The 20,966-nt window shown below is 44.2% G+C and overlaps 1 protein-coding gene across 1 annotated transcript in view; it reads right to left on the bottom strand.

Annotated features, from left to right (window-relative positions):
* Positions 1 to 20,966, bottom strand: part of F13A1 (coagulation factor XIII A chain) — an 88,783-nt gene that overhangs the window by 46,433 nt on the left and 21,384 nt on the right. The window contains exon 4 of the mRNA XM_073332122.1: positions 9,093 to 9,344. Coding sequence (XP_073188223.1) covers positions 9,093 to 9,344 — 252 coding nt within the window. The remainder of the gene's footprint in view (positions 1 to 9,092; positions 9,345 to 20,966) is intronic.

The raw sequence follows: 20,966 nt of genomic DNA, 5'->3' as shown, positions 1-20,966 counted from the left end.
TGTTAAACCGAGAAAAGGATCTCTGCTTTCACTGAAAAGTTGAAATAGGCCCTAGAAACCCACTGCTTTGGTTTTGGATAGCTTTCAATACCACTGGCTCTCTTGAGAAGAAAACAGGAGACAGCTGTGAACTACTTTGATTCTAAGCCCTCTGCAGGTAGCACAATTCCAAAATTATTCTGTGCGAATGGAACTACAGATCTGATGGGCGGGAGGGTTCCATTAATTCTACTAATTAGGTTTTACCTTGGAAATAAATAAAATCTAGCAATTCTAGGAAAAAAAGTACTACGTTTAATTGCCTGTATTTCACCTGTATGAAGATTAGTAAGGGTGAAATACACTCAGTCTGAATGAAGTAATGCAGCTAAAGGGTTGGCTCCTTTGTGAGATCAAGCAAGGAAAGTCCACAGGAAGGCCCTCCCGCCTTGTCCCCCTAATATATGTGCCACAGTGGCATACCCTTTACCCTCCTGAGCACAGGAAATGCCCTCTGCTAACACTTCCTGAGAGAGTCTAGTCTCTCCCAACAGGGCAGGGAGGAGGTGGGAGTCATGTCCCCATGGAGCTGACCCACTGCACAGGTGAGAGCCTAGGTTGCCTCCCTTTAAAGGAAAAGGAGGACTTGTGGCACCTTAGAGACTAACCACTTTAGTTGAGCATAAGCTTTCGTGAGCTACAGCTCACTTCATCGGATGCATACTGTGGAAAATACAGAAGATGTTTAAAGGGCGCATCAACAAGCACTTTCCATGAGCCCTGGGGAGCTCTAGCACTGTTGTGCCTCCCTGTAACCAAATGGCCCCCAAGGCTTCTACTCCTAAAGCCCAGGGCCCAGAGTAAGCAAGGGTTAGTATGTGTGCCTGCAAAATCTACCCAACACATGGCCAAATGCAGTGCACCTCCTTATCCCCTAGGGCTGCTACTCTAGCCTCTGAGCCGGATTAGCAGTCAGAACCCATCTACACCACGGGAGCGGTAAATTAGGGACTTTGGGTGAATTTCACCTTTCTGAAATCGATGACACTTAAGGTATGTCTACACTACATGTCACCGCCACTGAGGTGTATAGCTACCCTTCAGTGAACGGCTCTGGGGGTGGGGGAGGCAGTGGGGAAAGGCTCTGATTGTGGGGAGATGAACAAGCCTTTCCCCCGCCGCAAGAGCCTTTCACTGAGGCAGGGGAAGGCTCCAGCAGTGGGGAGGAAGCAGGACACTACACTGCTAAAAATAGCAATGTAGGCATGGAGGGCACTGCTTGGTCACACAGAGAGCAGTGTAGGGTATACACTAGGGCTGTCAAGCAATTTAAAAAATTGTGATTAATTGCACGATTAAAAAAATTGCGAGATTAATCGCGCTGTTAAGCAACAATAGAATACCATTTATTTTAAATATTTTTTGATGTTTACTACGTTTTCAAAGATATTAATTTCAATTATAACAGAATACAAAGTGTACAGTGCTCACTTCATATTTATTTTTTATTACAAATTTTTGCACTGTAAAAAACAAAATAAATTGTATTTTTCAATTCACCTCAGACAAGTACTGTAGTGCAATCTCTTTATCATGAAAGTTGAACTTACAAATGTAAAATTATGTAAAAAAAAAAAACTGCGTTCAAAAATAAAACAATGTAAAACTTTAGAGCCTGCAAATCCACTCAGTCCTACTTGCTTCTTGTTTACAATGTCACCTGAAAGTGAAAACAGGTGTTCGCATAGCACTGTTGTAGCTGGCGTTGCAAGATATTTACGTGCCAGATGCGCTAAGGATTCATATGTCCCTTCATGCTTCAACCACCATTCTAGAGGACATGTGTCCATGCTGATGATGGGTTCTGCTTGATAACGATCCAAAGCAGTGCGGACTGACACATGTTCATTTTCATTATCTGAGTCAGATGCCACCAGCAGAAGGTTGATTTTCTTTTTTGGTGATTTGTTTTCTGTAGTTTCCTCATCAGAGTGTTGTTCTTTTAAGACTTCTAAAAGCATGCTCCACATCTCGTCCCTCTCAGATTTTGGATGGCACTTCAGATTGTTAAACCTTGGGTCAAGTGCTGTAGCTATTTTTAGAAATCTCACATCTTCTTTGTGTTTTGTCAAATCTGCTGTGAAAGTGTTCTTAAAATGAACAACATGTGCTGGGTCATCATCCGAGACCGCTATAACATGAAATATATGCAGAATGCGGGTAAAACAGAGCAGGGGATGTACAATTCTCCCCACAAGGAGTACAGTCACAAATGTAATTGACACATTATTTTCTTAATGAGCATCATGAGCATGGAAGCATGTCCTCTCAAATGGTGGCCAAAGCATGAAGGGGCATATGAATGTTTAACATATGTGGCATGTAAATACCTTGCAACCCTGGCTACAAAAGTGCCATGTGAACACCCATTCTCACTTTCAGGTGACATTGTAAACAAGAAGCAGGCAGCAGTATCTCCTGTCAATGTAAAGAAACTTGCTTGTCTTAGCGATTGACAGAATAAGTAGGACTGAGAGGACTTGTAGGCTCTAAAGTTTTACACTGTTTTGTTTTTGAGTGCAGTTCTGTAACAAAAAAAAATGCATTTGTAAGTTACACTTTCACGATAAAGAGATTGCACTGCAGTACTTGTATGAGGTGAATTGAAAAATACTATTTCTTTTATCGCTTTTACAGTGCATATATTTGTAATAAAAATAATAATATAAAGTGAGCAGTGTACACTTTGTATTCTGTGTTGTAATTGAAATCAATACTGAAAATGTAGAAAAACATCCAAAATATTTAATAAATTTCAATTGGTGTTCTATTGTAATAAGTGCGATTAATCGCGATTAATTTTTTTAATCGTGATTAATTTTTTTTAGTTAATCGCATGAGTTAACTGTGATTAATTGACAGACCTAGTACATACCTTAAGGCTCTGACATGTCTTTAATCTACTTGCCTAAGTAGCGCCTTACTGTCCACACTGCTATTGAGACCCAGGCTGCAGGGGCATACACAGTATGTACTCTACACGCTGCTGTAAGGAGTGTGCAGGATAGACATAACCATAGTAATTCAAATCTGACCCGCAATTGCAAATCTAGGGGAAACTTCCTATGGCACAAAATTGGATTCACAACAGTTTATGTGAGCAGTTCAGGGCCGTCCATTTATACCTAATCCTCAAATTATATATCATCTATTCAAGGATGAGCAGAAGAAATTTGTAATTAGAGCAGCAAAAATGTGTATAACCCCAACATCTTAAATACACTGTTCAGTTAGCAAAAGGCTGTAATGGGTGAAATGCATTACTTCAGCCAGGGAAGTTTTCAGCTTGACTGAATACACTGTATAGCCCTTTACGTAGAGCCTGAACCTGAGCTGAGGTCTCATTGCTAACTTAGACCAAGAAAAGCTATGGGAGCTCAGCACCTCCTGAAATCAGGCTCATGGTATTCGGATCTAAGATTACTAAAGGCACATGGTTTATGGGGAGGGATAGCTCAGTGGTTTGAGCATTGGCCTGCTAAACCCAGGGTTGTGAGTTCAATCCTTGAGGGGGCCATTTAGGGATCTGGGGCAAAAATTGGGGATTGGTCCTGCTTTGAGCAGGGGGTTGGACTAGATGACCTCCTGAGGTCCCTTCCAACTCTGATATTCTATGATCTATGATCTAAGTATGTAAAAAACCTCTTCATCCTGTAGTGTGGTGAGAGCTTGAATTGAGAGCACTCATCATATTGCAGGGTCAGGCCCTAAAAGTAATGTAACTGAATTAATAAAGTCTGATGGGTGATTAGTCATACATCTGAAGTGGGAGATTCGTATGAGAGAATCCAATGACTTTTAAAGCCAGCAGCTCCAGAACCTCTCTCTAGCTTGACTGATACATACATACTTGTCCTGAAACAGCAGACTATGAAAACCAGAAAGGTACAACAAAGCTGAACTCTTGTAACAAAAGGTGCTATCCAGGAAGGACACAAATATTTCACTTTTGTCTTTGAATGAATCTCATCCAGAAACACAGACATTTCTTCCAAACAATGAGCCAGAAAGCTGCTAGTGAAACAGACAAATCCTGTCTTCTAATCAGTGTAAAAACACTCCCATATATTCAGGTCATTCTTTTCTCATTTTAAATGGTGTATTTCACCCAAAGGTTATCTATTAACCAAGCAAGTCAGCCTATGAGATCTTCATACCACTGCTCACTTTGCTAATCAAGGATTATATTTAAGATGCTGAGTTTTTATACACATTGGTTGATCCATTTCACACATTTCTTTTTTCAGGGTACAAAGGAAGGAGGGGCATTCTATCTCATTTGCTTGCACAAGCAGGCCGGGGAAAAATAAGTGTAACAGTCAAAACTATTTAGAAACATGTGACCAGAAACAAATAGAGATCAAAATGAAATCACACCCTTGGATGTGCAGAAAACTGAACTTGTCACAGTCATCAAGGGCTGTGACTTGAAAAAATACAAAGCAATATCCAAACAGGTAAAAAGGGTCATTGGCTGCATATATAGAATGGAGTACGTGTAAGTAACAGACCAAAAGAGGTAGCATACTCAGCACAAAGTTATCCAGGAAACTCTGGGATCAGCTGCTTACGTGTTGTTGTACTGTTGTGGATTCATAATGGATCTGTGTACTTGCATAGTATTAGGAGTTTCTTTCCCCCATGGCAGAGCCTTATGAGTTGCCCATAGACAGTCATAGCTTCCAAGGTCAGAAGGGACCATTGTGATGATATAGACCAGTGGTTTTCATTTGGAGGCACCGACCCTTTTGAAAATCTTAGACTTACCTGTGGATCCCCAGGGGTCTGCGGACCACAGGTTGAAAACCACGGATCTAGACTGACCTCTTGTATAAAAGATTGTCAGCAATGGACAATCCACCCCAACCGTGGGTAAGTTGCTCCAAAGGTTAATTAGTCTCTCTGTTAAAAATTTACATATTGTTTCAAATCAATTTGTCCAGCTTCAACTTCCGACCACTTTGTCTACTAGATTGAAGAGCCCATTAATAAATATTTGTTCCCTGTGTAGGTACCTTTATACTGTAATCTGGTTACCCCTTAACCTTTTCTTTGTTAAACTAATCTGATTGAACTCCTTGAGTCTATCCCTATAAAGGCAATTTTTCTAATACTTTAATCATTCTTGCAGTTCTTTTCTGAACCATCCAAGGATCGCATTAGACCTTTTGGCCACAGCATTGCAGTGGGAGCTCATGTTCAGCTGATTAGTCACCACAACCCCCAGATCTTTCTCAGAGCTGCTGCTACCCAGAATGGAGTCCCCCATTGTGTAAGTATGGCCCAGATCAGTGATACTCAGACTGAGGCTTGCAAGCTGCTAGTAGCTCTTTAATGTGTCTCCTGCAGCTCTTTGCAGCACATGATATTAAAACCCTGTTGTTAGGATATAGATATTCAGGCCTGCATGTAAAGGCCTATACTCTAAGAATGTAGGTCTATGTTTATCATTTAGCTAGTAATAGAGGTATACAAGAAAGAATCTGTGTAAGGGCCTTCGCTCACTGTGACAGTCTGAGGTCCTGTTCTTAGGCTAAGGCCTTTGGCTAAGCAGCAGAGGCAGCCATACCCTGGGAAGCGAACGGTCACATCCTCACATTCCAAACTAGTCCATCTGGGGCTGTTAGGAAGGTGATCCAATCTATCACCTCCCGAGAAAGGGAAGAGCCTAGAAGATGTAAAAGGAAATGTAGGTTGATAGTTTTCTGCCTGGTAAGAACTCACTTATCAATAGACACAGCTGGGAAACCCTTAAGACTTTATAGATGTAGTTGTGAAATCCTCACTTCTGTATTGTTTTGTCATTATAATTCCCCCTTTGCTATTGTTTATTGGCATGGTCTCTGCCTGGTTCTGTGATTGTTTCTGTCTGCTGTATAATTAATTTTACTGGGTGTAAACTAATTAAGGGTGGTGGGATATAATTGGTTAGCTAATCATGTTACAATATGTTAGGATTGGTTAGGTAAATTTCAGTAGAATGATTGGTTAAGGTATAGCTAAGAATATTACTATATAAATTAGGGGCAAACAGGAAGTAAGTTGGGATTCGAAAATAAGGAAAAAGGAACTTGGATTTAAGCTTGCTGGAAGTTCACCCCAATAAACATTGAATTGTTTGCACCTTCAGACTTCGCGTATTGTTGCTCTCTGTTCCTGCGAGGAGGACCAGGGAAGTGGGAGAGTGAAGGAATAAGTTCTCTAACACCTGTGTGTTAATTATTAACCCATCTAAGTTATTAACCAATCAGGGTGCTTTTATTATGTTGTAAACTAATTGTAGTTGATAAAATAATAATACTTGGTTAGTCATTTTGCTGTGAGAATGGAAGAGAGAGAGAGAGAGAGAGAAAATGAAACAATGAATTTACACTGCTGTGGCTCTTTTGGGTAATGTGACCACTAATTTGGCTTCTGAACCACTAAGGTCTGAGTATCACTGGCCTAAATCCTTTGTTCCTAGATGTACACATTTACATTTAGACAGATTTAAGAACATATCATTTTCTTGCACCCAGCTTACCAAGAGATCCAGATTGTTCTGTGTCATTGACCTGTCCTCTTCATTATTTATCACTCCCTGAATGCTGATGACTGCTTTTGAAGGCAACAGCTTCAGCATTTCATTGTAGTTTGCAGCATGTCCTACTGGTTTCCTCCGATGATCTATTTTTATCTGATTTTTGTCTCTTTGGTCATATTCCACAGGTGTAGATAGCACAATAGCAGCGAGTTCCTATAGGGCTGGCTAAGCACGGGACATGAAATGTGTATGCTTTCATCATGAGGATCTCCTCGATGACTTGAGTTCTTAGGAGGATTTTGCATTGGGTTTGGCTCAGGATGATTGGGGGATGGCTGTCATCTTGACCAACACACGGCACATTGAACCAGAGATGTCCAGGACTAAAAGCACGAACAGCTACAACTTGAGCTAAAGCTCCCTAGCTGGGGCTGTAACAGACTCATACCACCTACAAATCAGGCATGGAGGGGGATCTGCTAACATCCACTCAGCAGTGAGTTACAGTTGCATGCCTACATCAGGCTGTGATGCCTCCCACTTTTCTCCTGGCTGTGCACCTACCTTCTCCATGGAGCATCTTCTTACTGTGCAGTTTTAAGCAACACAACTCTACACCGTTTTTCAGGAGAGTTCATGGTGCTGTAGCATCCCATCCTAGCCAGGGGCGGATTTACCATGGAACACACAGTGCCCTGGCACGGTTCCCCCAGGGCTGGGCACTGGGGCAGCTCAGCACCGGCGCACCCTGTGCAGGGCGGCTGCTCCACGGGAGGGCGGCTGCGGGGGTAGACGCTGTGGCGGGCAGGAGAGCAGGGAGGGAGGCTCACCCGCAGCCTCAGGGGAGCAGGCGGGAGGTGCGGGTGGCGGGAGAGCTGCAAACGTCGGCCGGAGGACTCAGGAGTAGCACAGGGCAGCCGCGCAGCCAGCCGGAGAGAAGCGAGGCTTTGAAAGGGAAACTCCCGCTTCTCCCCGGCTGCCCCTGCTCCCCCCGAGTCCTCCAGCGCCTGCTCGCAGGGCCGGATTCGGAAAGGGGGCAGGGCTTTAGGGGCTGCCGCCCAGGGCTCCAGGGCCCGCTTAGCGCTGGGCTGCAGCCCCTAAAGCCCTTGCGTTCCTGGTGCGGGGGAGCGGGGGAGGCATCTCCGAGAATCGTGGCCAATAGGAGCTGCGGGCGGTGCCTGCGGGGCAAGCACAGGGCCACAAGGAGCCACCTGAGCTCCCCGCACCTGCACCAAATGGGAGCTGCCCCAGCTAAGTGCTCCGCACCCCAACCCCCTGCCCCAGCCCTGAGCCCCCTCCCACACCCTAACTTCTGGCCACAACTCCCAGCCCACTCCCACACCCTAACTCCCACCCTAACCCTGCACCACCAGCCCCAGCCCACTCCCATGCCCTAACTCCCATCCAGACCCTGCACCCCAACCCTGAGCCCCCTCCCGCACCATAACTCCCACCCAGACCCCCAGCCCACTCCTGCACCCTAACTCCCTCCCAGATCCTGCACCCCCAGCCCTGAGCCCCAGGAGGAGAATGCAGAAAAAAAAGAAAAGATAATGGGGGGGGGGAAGATAAGAGAGAATGCTCCCCCCATTGGGGAGGGCCAAAAATGAAGCTAAGCACAGGGCCCCACTAACTCTAAATCCCCACTGGTCCTAGCTCCTTCTCTTCCCTCCTTTTTAGTCCTAATTCCACTTAACTAATGTCACTTTACTCAGGATTAATCATGCATCTTCCTAAACAATACATAAACTAATCATTGCCTATGTTCTCTTGGACCAGAGGCAGGTAATGAACTTGGGCCAAATCACTCCATGTACAAAACAAAGTGCTGCAGAGTACTCTATTTATAATGCCAAACATTTATCACAAAGCACGATGCTCGTTATCTGACACTAAAGAAATGTATATAAATATTATGGGAAAGAGATTATATCTACCAAGAAGGAAGAGTTCCAGGACTGCATTAAAGCACTAGATATACCAGAAGTTTGAAGCCATTCTGGATCTGTCTATATTCCAAGTTTTATCATGTTGAAGCAAAGTGCTCCTAAACTGTTTTGAAAAGATGCTGATCAGAACTTGCAACTCATTTGTACTCACTTCAAAAATGCCTGGAATATAGAATTCACTTTGTAAAATGCATATGTGAGCACAAATTCTGATTTTTATATGCACAAATGGAACACCAGGTTTTAAACATTTAGTTCTTTGCACCCTGAACCAATGCCCACTGAAATCAGTGGAAAGACTCACTGATCTCAGTGGGCTTTGAATCAGACACACAGAGAGAGTGATCAAGCAGCTATCCAAGCATCTTGGTACCTTTACCAAAAGTTAAAGTAAAGCCACCAGCTACTGCCCACTCAAACTAGAAAATAATCAACCACAAGTTAAAAAAATAAGAAGTCAAGTCCAGACAATAACCCCCTCCATCACAAACTTTATCACACCCCTGTCTCCCCAAAAGCCTGGGGAAACAGATGGGTCTTGTCTCAGAAGTATGAACATCTGAATATTGTACACCCCTCACCTGGGCACCAGGGATTAAAGAGTATGTAGGTGTCAGTCTCTGGGTTTCTCTTTGTCCGGAGGATGCCATAGGGAGTCAGGACAGCGACATAGAGGCGGAATTTCCCCACAATGCAGCTCGGAGCAGACATGATGGACAGCCTAATGGAACTGTCCTCCTTCCAGGTAATCTTGGCTCCCCATGTCCCGCTTTGCAGTTCTTCAACCAAAGGGATTGGGATGTAAGTGCCTTTGTTTTGCTGTGGATAACGACCTACAGTAATGGAAAGAGAGGAGGAACCTTCTGTGAATGTATTTGACAGCTTTGTAAATGCCTCAGTTTAAGTCTCTCATCATTTCCTTGTGCTCCCTTCTCCCACCCCTGTCATGTGTTTGCTGCATCCACCAGTTGTCTCCTCTTCAATTTATATGGGACTGTCTTTGTTATATGTTTGTACAGTCCTTAGCACGGCAGGGCCCTGGCCTGTAGGTATTACTGCCATATAGATAATAGATAACACCACATCTCAGCATTGTTTAGATATTGCATCACACTTCTCCTGAACTCCAAACTGATCCTTGCCCTAATAAATCGTAAGTCAGATCTCAGCAAGCTCTTATACAGATGAATGGAAAGCAAATGCACAGGGACAGACAAGTCTAATAATAGCAGAGTGAAAATATAGCATTTATGTACTTTGAAGTGGAGAATAGGGCATGTAACTGATTTTCCTTTCCAATTATTTGTATAATGCTGACGTAGAGAGAGTCCCAGATCTGAACACCCCTAAATTTTGGGATAACATAAATCTAGCTCTGGCTCTGAACTTTATAACACAGCTCAGCCTCTGCATTTCTACTATGCTTCCATCTGATGGATTGTTCAGGACCACATACATAGCCATTTTTGCCCTAAAGTCCAGGGATGCTGCAAACCAGATACCTTATATAGTCTGGTTTCAGAGTAGCAGCCGTGTTAGTCTGTATTCGCAAAAAGAAAAGGAGTACTTGTGGCACTTTAGAGACTATTTAAATTTGTTAATCTCTAAGGTGCCACAAGTACTCCTTTTCTTTTTGCTTATATATTCTGTTTATTGGGGCATGCAACAGAAGTAAGAGACCTACTAAAGAAAAAGGAATTAGAAAGAAAAAACAAAACTCGATAGCAAACATAGGAAGATGAAGTGCAGGACATCTTAAAAAGGCCATTAAAAATTAAGGTGTAGAGGGATAAGAGATGACAGTCTTGTGGCTACTAACAATTGGGATCTGAATGTAGGATTGCCCTTTAAACTGGTGGTGGATTTGATCCTTCTTCCCTCTACAGTAGGTATTTTTCTCCTACTTTTGATGTACAGTAATTGTATAAACAACAGCAAACGACAGCAAAATTGGATTATTCAGTAGACATCTCTAGCAACTTCCAAACCACCTAATTCTGAAGAGTAGGGTAAATTGCTTGGTTTATTCAATTAAAAAGATAAGAGGAAAGTCTGAACTTTGTGCTGCTGAAAGTTGCCCAGCTGACCGCCCATTAAACTAAGGGGCAGACTTTTAAAGGTGTTTAGGTGCCTATGTGCTTTTGGAAATTCCACCAAGTGCCTAACTGTATCTTTAGGCACCTATACGTCTTTTAAAAATATCTGGCCCACGTTTGTCCATAGAACGGATATAGCAGTACAAGCTCCCTCACAGTGCCCTGAGATGTGCCTCATCCTTGATCTAAAGGGCCCTCTAGAGATGGGAGTAGACATCAGTCCCTGGGCCCTCTGAGATTTCCAAAAGGGTGCTACTGTGTGATGATATTTTTTATGAGGTAGGCATATGTCCACTTAAAACTGAGCTGTGGCTACAAATAGAGAGAGAAACAATTGTTATATGGTAATGCCTTTGTTCACTGGCCAAATTCAAACTAGTGACCTAACACTAAGGTTACCATATGTCCGTATTTTCCCAGACATGTCTGGCTTTTTAGTTCTTAAATCGCCGTCCAGGAGGAATTTTTAAATATCTAAAAACATCTGGGATTTTGCCACATCGGTTGGGATGCGCTTTGTCCCGATATCAGGGACTGCTCACCTCACCGTGCGCACCAAAGTCCTGGGGCTGGCAGTGCTTCCTGGGGTAGCTCCCAGCACTCGCCCGCCGGCAGGAGCCTGCAGTGTGGGCAGCTCCTGGGCACAGAGGCAGAGGGGGTCTCCACGTGCTGCACCAACTCCCTCCTACCCAATCAGAACTGCAGGGAGGGGTTTGCAGGCATCGGCAGCGGGCAGAGAGCCCTCCGCCCCCACCCCCAACCCGACCTGACCCTAGATAGGATCCAGAGGGACCTACTGGATGCTTCCTAGGAGCCACCCCAGGTAAGCACCCCCGGGACTCCCCACCTCGCCCCCCGGCAGGTCCCTCTGGCTCTTAGGGTCAGGTCGGGGGGTGGGGGCGGAGGGCTCTCTGCACGCTGCCGGCACGTGCAAGCCCCGGTCCGCTGCTCCGGCAGCTCCCATTTGTGCTTTTCCCGGCCAATGGGGGCCATGGACCTCGCGCTTGCGGCAGGCACAACACGTGGAGACCCCTCGGCTGCCCCTGATCCTAGGAGCCAGAGGGACCTGCGACAGGAGGGGTGAGTAGGTGAGTGGGGTGGGGTGAAGAGGCAAGCGGTGAGCCAGCAGTGGGTTGGGGGGTGAAAAGGCCAGCAGTGGGGGTTGAAGAGGCGAGCGGCGAGGGAGCCAGCAGCGGTGGGTGGGTGGGGGTGAGGAAGGATGCAGCAAGCCAGCGGCAGGCCAGGCGGTGAGGAGGGTGCAGTGGTGGGGCCGAGCAGAGAGGGGGTGGGACCTGGGGCAGAGTGGGGGTGGAGCATGGGGCAGAGTGGGGGCGGAGCGGGAGTGGACTGTGGGCGGGGCCGACAGCACCCCAGTGTGTCCCGATATTTTACTGTTGTGATCTGGTCACCCTATGGGTACGTTCCCAGCCACGTCCCCTGTGTCAGCAGCCCAGAGTGGGGAGACTTAAGATCCACTCCCAGGACTCTGCCAGCCAAGGAAGAGGAATCCCTCAGTCGCCAGCTAAACTGGATGCTTCACTAGCACAAAGTGGCCTGAACATGCAGCAGAATTGGGCCTCATATTTAAGCATTGTTAAGTTGTCTCATTTTTCCATAGTGGCGATAGTGCAATGTCGACAATTTCAGTGTCTTTTCTGAGTTCATACTGTGCATGGCAGTGTTTCCTCAAGAGCTCTTTATTTGATATTTTATTTTACTACCCCCAAACACAATGCCAAAACGAAAGTGTAAATCCACTGCAGAACTAAAGATGAACTTCCTGTGTTCTCGAAGTGGTAGAGAAGAATGGGAAGCTGAGTGCTTGGTATGTAGACCTGGTACTTGCATTTCTGTGAAAAATACAGGCGCTAATGATTTACAAACTCATGTGGACCCAGACAAGCACAAAAAAGCAGTTCAAGGAGAGAGCTCATCAACAAAAATTGACCGATTATTTTGTAAAACTAGGCAGCAAATCAGAGGATGCTGTTACTGAAGCAGAGGGTGCTTTTGCATTTCACACCATTAAGCATCGTAATAGCTTTAAGTCAATGGATTGCACATCTGTCTTGTTGAAGAAGACATTCCCTGATTCTGAAGTAGCACAGAAATTTTCAAGTGCTAGAACCAAGACAGAAGCAATTGTTCTCTCTGTGCTTGCACCGCATTCTGTTGATGTTGTTCTGAAAATGTTTGAAGAAAATGACGTAGCTTACTGTGGAGTTGCTACAGAGGAAGCAATCACAGGTTCAGGGAAAATATTTCCAGTAATTATTCAGTATTTCGACTGGAAGAATGGTAGTTTGCAGTCAAAATTGATTGAGGTCCAGAACACACCTAATGAATCTGCCAACACGATTGCTCATTACATAAAACAAACATTTGAAAAAAATGGTTTGTTTGAGACGTGTATTGCATTTACAGGTGACAACTGCAATACAATGTTTGGAAGACTCCAGCATGATGAAGATGGAAAGAATGTGTTTGCAAACTTCAAGAAGTTGTTGCAGAAGAGAACATTAATTGGTGTGGGTTGCCCAGCACACATTTTGAACAACTGTGTACACCATGCAGCAGAAAGAATGAACGTTGACATTAAGAACATTATTTTTAAAATTTACGAGTACTTTCATATCTACGCTGTCCGAACTGAGCGACTGAAGGAGTACTGTGAGTTTGTTGATGTTGAATACCGAAAGCTGCTTTCTCATAGCAAGACACGATGGCTGTCATTACTTCCAGGCATTACAAGGCTGATACAGATGTTTCCAGCCTTGAAGTCGTTCTTTCTGTCACAGGACAAACCACCCACAGTGCTTAAGACATTTTTTTGAGTATGAATTAAGTGAGATTTACCTTTGGCACATGCATTCACTCATGAGTGTATTCCAAACTTACATCTAAGAAATCGAAAGGGAAAGCAATTCTGTCGTGGAAGTGCTGAAAAGTTTGAACTCGGTTCACACTATCCTTCTTGAATGCAAGACTCACAACTTTATGTTCCTGAAAGTTAAGGGACTACTGGCACAAAAGCGCATGGAAGGAATTGATGAAGAGTGTGACAAATTCTGTGCTGAAGCAGATAATATGTACAGCAGATGCTTAGAATATTTGAAGAAATGGCTTAGACCCCTGGAAGACTTCTCTTGTTTCAGGTTGATTACCCTGAGTGAGGCACCAAATTGGAGTGATGTGGAACCTTGTATCAAGTACCTGATCAATAAGGGGGTGCAAATTGATGACGTGAAGTGTTTTGATCAGGTCAGCAACCTGAAGAAGTTTACAGAAAGTTGCAACAGTGATGAAGAGTTCAGTAATTTGCTAGCACACCAGAAGTGCACCAAATATTTTGAGAAATCCAGAAACACTGAGTATCATTCAGAACTGTTAAAGATTGCACAGTTTTTCTTTGCTATTCCTTCTCACAATGCAAATGTAGAGTGAATTTTTTCACTGATGCAAAGCCAGTAGACAAAGGAAAGGAACAACTTGAATGTTGAGTCGTTGAAAGGAATTCTACTTGTACAATACAACTTCAGACAAACTTCTTGTAAAGACTTTCATGCCTTCTTAAAGAGCAATCAGCCACTGCTGAGAAAAATTTGATCTACAGAGAAGTATGTGTGGGCACATGAGGAGAAAGAAAACTGAAGAACTGGTGAAAGGAAAGGACTCACTACATATAAAGAAGTACGGTAAACTTTAAATAATTAAACTTCACTTTTGAGGCCATATCACTTTTTCTTATATATACTCAATATAGACAACATGTAGCGCACAGCATACAGAACAGTACAATAACACATTAATACAACGCGAGTTGGTAGATACTGGGTGCAAATACCCCACCCCCCACCACCGTGGAGTGTCCGCTTTTTTGAGTGTTCAAATATGGTAACCCTACCTAACACTGATATCCCCCACACCCTCCTAACAATCCCTTGCACTGTCTAGTCCTCATTTTCTTAGTGTATGTCTACACAGCCAATGTTAAAGCATGGCCACAGCATCGCTTTAACATTGGCTGTGTAGTCGCAGCTCCAGCGCTGGGAGAGAGCTCTCCCGGCGCTGTAATAAAACCACCTCCAGGAGGGGAATAGCTCCCAGCGCTGTGTACACTGCCACTTTACAGCGCTGAAACTTGCATCGCTCCGGGGGGGTGTCTTTTCACACCCTGAGCTAAGAAAGTTTCAGTGCTGTAAGTGGCAGTGTAGACAAGGCTGTTGTCACATTTGTCTAAAGACACCTGACCACGATGGAATTGTTCTTAGTCACCGGTTGTGTCCCCTTTGCTAACACTGCCATCAAAGTTGCTAATTATGGTGGTTTCCATAATGTGGACATCTGTCCACTGGAACCTGGATTAACAGCAAATTCATTTCATACGATTCACCCTGTGTCCATAGATAGTGACAAATTTTAGTGACCAGAGACCTGAATTGATTCAAGCCAACAACCTTGATGAGACTGGCTCTATTTTATATCCTTTTACCAGTATACTTAAGGGTGTGGCTACACTGCCATTAAAAACCCAGGGCTGGCCCCTGCCAACTGACTCAGAACTATGGGGCATGGGCTAAGGGGCTATTTAATTGCAATATAGATGTTGAGGCTCAGGCTGGAGCCCAGGCTGTAGGACCCTGCAAGGTGGGAGGGTCCCAGAGCTTGGGCTGCGGCCCCAGCCCGAACATCTATACTGCAATTCAACAGCCCCTTAGCCCGAGCTCCACAAGCCCAACTCAGCTGGCATGGGCCAATGTCTAATTGCAATGCAGACATACCCTTAGCCATCTCATACCTGGCAGCGTATTGCTTTATTAAATGTAAACAAGTAGCATAAAAGAATTGCCTACTAAACGTTGCATTCCTCTGGTAATTTTTAAATTACAGCTTTTGTCATTATCTTTTATCTCTGGAAGGTGTTGTTCCCAACTTTATGCCCTTTCTGGCACTACATGTTTTAAATCTAAGGTTATGTTTAATGGCATCGAACACTGTCCGCCAGTCTAATAAATGAACTGTAGTCCCATCTGGTTGTAAAGCATGTCTTTGATGTCTACGCTTCGACAAATGAGGAGAGCTCCTCAGAACAGTAATGCGTCAAGGAAAAGGGCAATCCTATTCACTAGCTTCAGAGTTAAGGAGAATTTATGCAGAAGCTTTTGCACTTGATCTCCCTCCCCCTTAAACCATATATGTAAGTGTACAAGAGAATGAAGGTGTGAGGGAAAAAAGAAGTTGTGCAAATCGAAAGTGATGAATGGGTTCACTTTGACTTTGTGTAAGATTTCTTTTGCCAGATAAAGGCCTAATGTTAAATGTGAATTGATATAGTAATACAAAGGTGCAGGACAGAACTCAGTGACAATGACTTTTTTTGGCCTGTTAGGCTTTTAGTTATTCTTCGTCGTTAGGTAAGATTTTCCCCACTTCCCCTCTTTTTTGGCATGATTATCATTCAATTATTAAATGCACAACACTGCCATCTGCAAGAATTTCCCTGAAATATTGCTAATACATCTACCTAAAATGCTTATATGGCCCTCATCACTATAGTATCTGAGCACCTCATAATCCTTTTATCCCATTAGTCATATTTTAGCCCTTAAAAATGTTACCTACTGCAATCTGTAGGTGGAGAAACTGGATGAATTTGAAAGTTCAAGAGGAGAAACTTGTTTGAGGAAGGTCAGGTGTTACAAGTGGTTTAAGCAGATAGAAGGAAGGGTTCTAGATGTGTGAGAGATGAGAACAGGAGAAGTCCTGAATGGTGGCAGAAAGTTCTGGATAGGGGTAATGAAGGAGGCCCCTATTGCTGGAAGTCAGTCAAGATTTGTTAGGGAAGAAGGTTCAGGAGTGGAGATGGCAGAGACTGCCAAGCAAGGGATACTGGGAAGGTTCCAGAGTTGGGAATGGTCAGGGTGCCTGTCCTGAGTGAAAAAGTTGGGGTTGGTTTGTCATCATTTGCAATTAACTGAGGGCTTGTGGGAACTGACAGAGTGATTCTGATGGATTATGCAATACATATTATGCATTCAGTCTTCAATACACATTTGCATACTATTTTTTCCACAGGATCTGGCCTCATTCCATGCACAGGATGGATGATGCTCACTTCATGGTATTTTACTTTCTCCTCATTATTCAGTGTGTGGCCACAGGCCTTATTTACTTCACACTACTCAAACCCTGCTTTGAAGACAGAATTATTGATTTCCTCATGCACTTTTCTATGGCACTCATTACTATAGCATCTGAGAGCTTTACAAACATTAATGAATGTTCACAAGACCATTTTGAGGTGAGAGGTTATTATGCCCATGTTACAGAAGGAGAACTGAGGCACGGAGATTAAGGTCAAAAGTATCCATTAATTTTGGGTGCCCAAATTGGGACCTAATTTTTCAAAGAACTTATTATGTAGCATTTTCTAAGTTCAAAGCACAGCTCCTATTGACTGCAGTTGCAAGTGCTCAGCACTTTCAACAAATCAGACCATACAGTTTCAACTCAGGCATCCGGAAAATGAGGAACACCCAGTTAGTGACCACCTGTGAAAAGTTTGATTTAAGTGGCTTGCCTAGCATCACAGAGGAACACTGTAGCAGAGGCAGGGATAGAATCCAAGTCTCCAGGGTGGCTTTCAACTGCCTTAACCGTGAGACCACCCTTTCTTTTCCTGCAGTCCCCTGCCTCATTCACTACACATCTTTCAACTTCTGAAACAAATGGGGATAGGAGGGGGGAAAGAGGATTAATTATGTAATTAAAGTCTGTATCATAATACAAGGGGGCCAAAGGTTGCCCTGGCAACCTTAGTTCTGTCATATTTTAACTTTTCAGTATTTGTCTTTGTAACCTTAATGTTTTTTTAACGTATTTTGTGTGTAAATTCTTAGGGTTTTTTTTTGTTTGTTTGTTTGTTTTTAAAGAATCTAGCAAACGAACACCACACCCAAAAATTCCATCATGTTGACACTCACACTGGTCATCGGCAGGGCTGGAAGCTTTAAAGCCACCACACAAACCTCCACCTCTTGAGCTAATGGAATAACTGATAGCAATAGCAGGTAGTCATCCTCCAGATGGATCAGCACTAGATGGGGGTGAGCGTTTGGCAGTGGATGTCACAGATATTTGCCGACTTAGAGGAATGGTGAGACTCAGGGATCTTTGACTCCATTCCAGGATCTGGAGGGAGTTTGCTCCAAAGAACACAAACTCTTCTGCCCACACCCCCTAAATTGTGACCCCCTTCTGCCCCATCCCCTCCTATCTGACCTTATCCCGGTCCTGTCCCTTTTCCACCCATGGTTTTTCATCCCAGTCTCCTTGCTCAGTTATTCCTGGTCCTGCCTTCCTCTGTTCCTCCTCTCCACTAATTTCCAGTCCCAATCTCTCTCCCTGGACAACTCGTCCAATCTCCGAGTCCCTCACTCCTGTCACAGAGTCTTTGTCCAGCCAGGCCCAGTCTTCTCATCTGTTCTCAGTGCCCAATTCCCCCTCTCCCCCCACACACCCATTTTCCTCCCTGGCTCCCATTCACAGTCACCTTGCCTAACCAGTCCCAGTGTCCTCTCCCCACAGGCTCCTTGTTCCAATCTACTTGCCCCCGATCCTGCAGATCAGGCGCTTCTCCCTTCTCCATTCAAATTAGACATCTTCTTCCTCTATGCTTTCTGGGCCCAGCAGGAGATCATTGAGAGCACAGTAGAGACACTCCCAGCTCCCAGTTCAGATGGCCAGAATAGGCCTGACCTGGCCCATAGCAGTCCTGAGCTGCAGTTGCGGGGAAAGTCCTGGCTGGAGCATGCCTGTGGGGGTAGAATCTTCAGGGAATTAAGCTACTAAAATCTAAGTCTGAGCATGTCCAAACTATGATTCTTCAAAGGCTTAAAACTTGGGCAAATTTGGCAAAAGGCACATCCCTGACAAATTTAAAGTCTCTGCTCCAAAGCATAGGGGCACCAAAGCTTCGCAAAAAAAAAAAGGTCACCAAACTATTTTAACCCGGGCAAAAAAACCCAAGTATTTCTCTCTAACCTCATTCTCAGAAACGGCCAAACCATTTTGACTGAGATTTTCCAAAACAATTCAGCCTGAGGTGGATACCCACCGAGCATGCAAAATTTCAGCACAAATGGTTAAAATTTGCAATGTTATAAACAACTAATAACAGGATCTTATAATGGGAAGTGTCAGGCAACCTTAATAATAGGTGATGCCACCAGCTTTGCCTATCATAGAATATTTTTACCCTTAATATTTTAAAAAAGTGAATTTGAGGGTTTGTGAAAACAACCAGTGGTACTGCTAGCTCCATCATCACACAGTCCCACCAACATGCCTCAGGGATCGCCTCAGGGATGTGAGAGGCAAGAGGAGTTCAGTCTCCAGGCTCATTCGGTCCTTGCCCTTTCTGTGGCCTGAGACTGACAACAGGAGTGTCAGCGATGGCACTTTCTGTGATGCGAACATCTGCCTACTAGGGACTGGTCTGAAACCATCAACACATTTTACACAGGGCACCAAAGGGACACCAGAAGGCAATAACTTTTGGTCACTGTTGATCTGGTCTGAATTTAAAACAAGACTTCTAAACATGAAAGGCTCACTCATTAGTTACTACCTAGAACCATCCAGTTCCCTCCTAACAGTGTTTTGAAGAATGTTTATGGAGTAGTAACTCATCGTAATGCCCCAGCATAATCCCTCATTATAAGGAAAGTGACTCACTTTGGAGCCAGCGTTGTCTCACTTCACTCACAGAACTCAGAAGGGACTACTCCTCTGAAGGCAAGTGGGATGTGACCTATATTTGTACATTCAGGTCTCAGTTGTGTGTGGCTCATACAGGCTCATGGGGTAGGATGGGGGGAGGAGAAGGGCATTGTTTGCCACTCCTATGTAGTAGGGTAAATAATGCAGGTGGGTGGCCATGACTCCGCTCAGTGTTCTCACCCCATTCTGATACGTGTTCTTTGGGACAGTTAGTATGGACAAAAAGAAAAGGAGGACTTGTGGCACCTTAGAGACTAACAAATTTATCTGAGCATAAGCTTTCGTGAGCTACAGCTCACTTCATCGGATGCATTCAGTGGAAAATACAGTGGGGAGATTTATATACACAGAGAACATGAAACAATGGGTGTTACCATACACACTGTAAGGAGAGTGATCAGGTAAAGTGAGCTATTACCAGCAGGAGAGTGGGGGGGGGGGAGAATAAACATGGGGAAATAGTTTTAATTTGTGTACTGACCCATCCACTCCCAGCCTTTATTCAAGCCTAAGTTAATTGTATCCAGTTTGCAAATTAATTCCAATTCCCCATGTTTATTCCCCCACGCTGTTCCTCAGACGTTCTTGTCAACTGCTGGAAATGGCCCACTTTGATTATCACTATAAAAGGTTTCCCACCCCCACCCCCACCCCCTGCTCTCCTGCTGGTAATAGCTCACCTTATCTGATTACTCTCCTTACAGTGTGTATGGTAACACCATTGTTAGACAGTAACATTGTTAGACAGTAACCCTCTGCTCTGCGCTCTCCGGTGCTGGGAAACTAACTGTGCTTCTCCACCTCATGGATGTACAGACGTAGCGCTCATTAAACCCTCCCCCAAGTCTAGCTCACTTACATGAGGGAGGCATGAATTTGGCCCAGAGTTAACCGGGCCTGGGTATGCCAAACTGCCTAATTATTTGGAAGTAAACAAATACTTAAGAATGAAATCCTAACCCCTTTTGAAGTCAATGGGAGTTCTGCCATTCAGTGTGGCTGGGATTCCATCCTTACTGCTGGCTTGGGGCTTTCTCCTGCTGGTGTCCAATATCTTATTTAGTAACAGAATGTGCAATAAGGTACTCCAAAAACAAGAGGAAAGGCACCTACAAAAACCACAGCCCAGCCTTTTGTACAGGGAGATAAACTCTCACCATCCATCATCACATCAACAACTGCTACAAGCATATTGATTTAGAAGTAAAAGAATAAACCAGTTAAATTAAAACAAAGACCTGTGGTCACCTACATATGTATCCCACATAGAAATTTGCTCTGTTTAAAGCATGTCTCAGTTGCTTGGAATATCAGCATTACCTTAAGATCCTGTCAGTTACTATAGTATGCTAGGCTTAGTGCTGGATATAGTTGTAGAGCATATGGGAGGAATTTACATTGATTGTGGGGAAGAGAGGAAGGAAGGCAGAATAAGGTTCAGTCAGCAACACAAGAGCGATATTCCTCCAGTTAACAAGCTCTTTAAACAAAACCCTGCCAAAATAGATACCAAGGTTGTTATTTTCAGTTTAACAAACATCAGGTCAGTTCTGAGTCAGGGAAAACTCTCATGGGCTT

This window comes from Lepidochelys kempii, chromosome 2 (assembly GCF_965140265.1).
Source record: "Lepidochelys kempii isolate rLepKem1 chromosome 2, rLepKem1.hap2, whole genome shotgun sequence".
In the NCBI taxonomy this organism is placed as follows: Eukaryota; Metazoa; Chordata; order Testudines; family Cheloniidae; genus Lepidochelys; species Lepidochelys kempii.
This window is presented reverse-complemented; position numbering and strand designations above follow the sequence as displayed.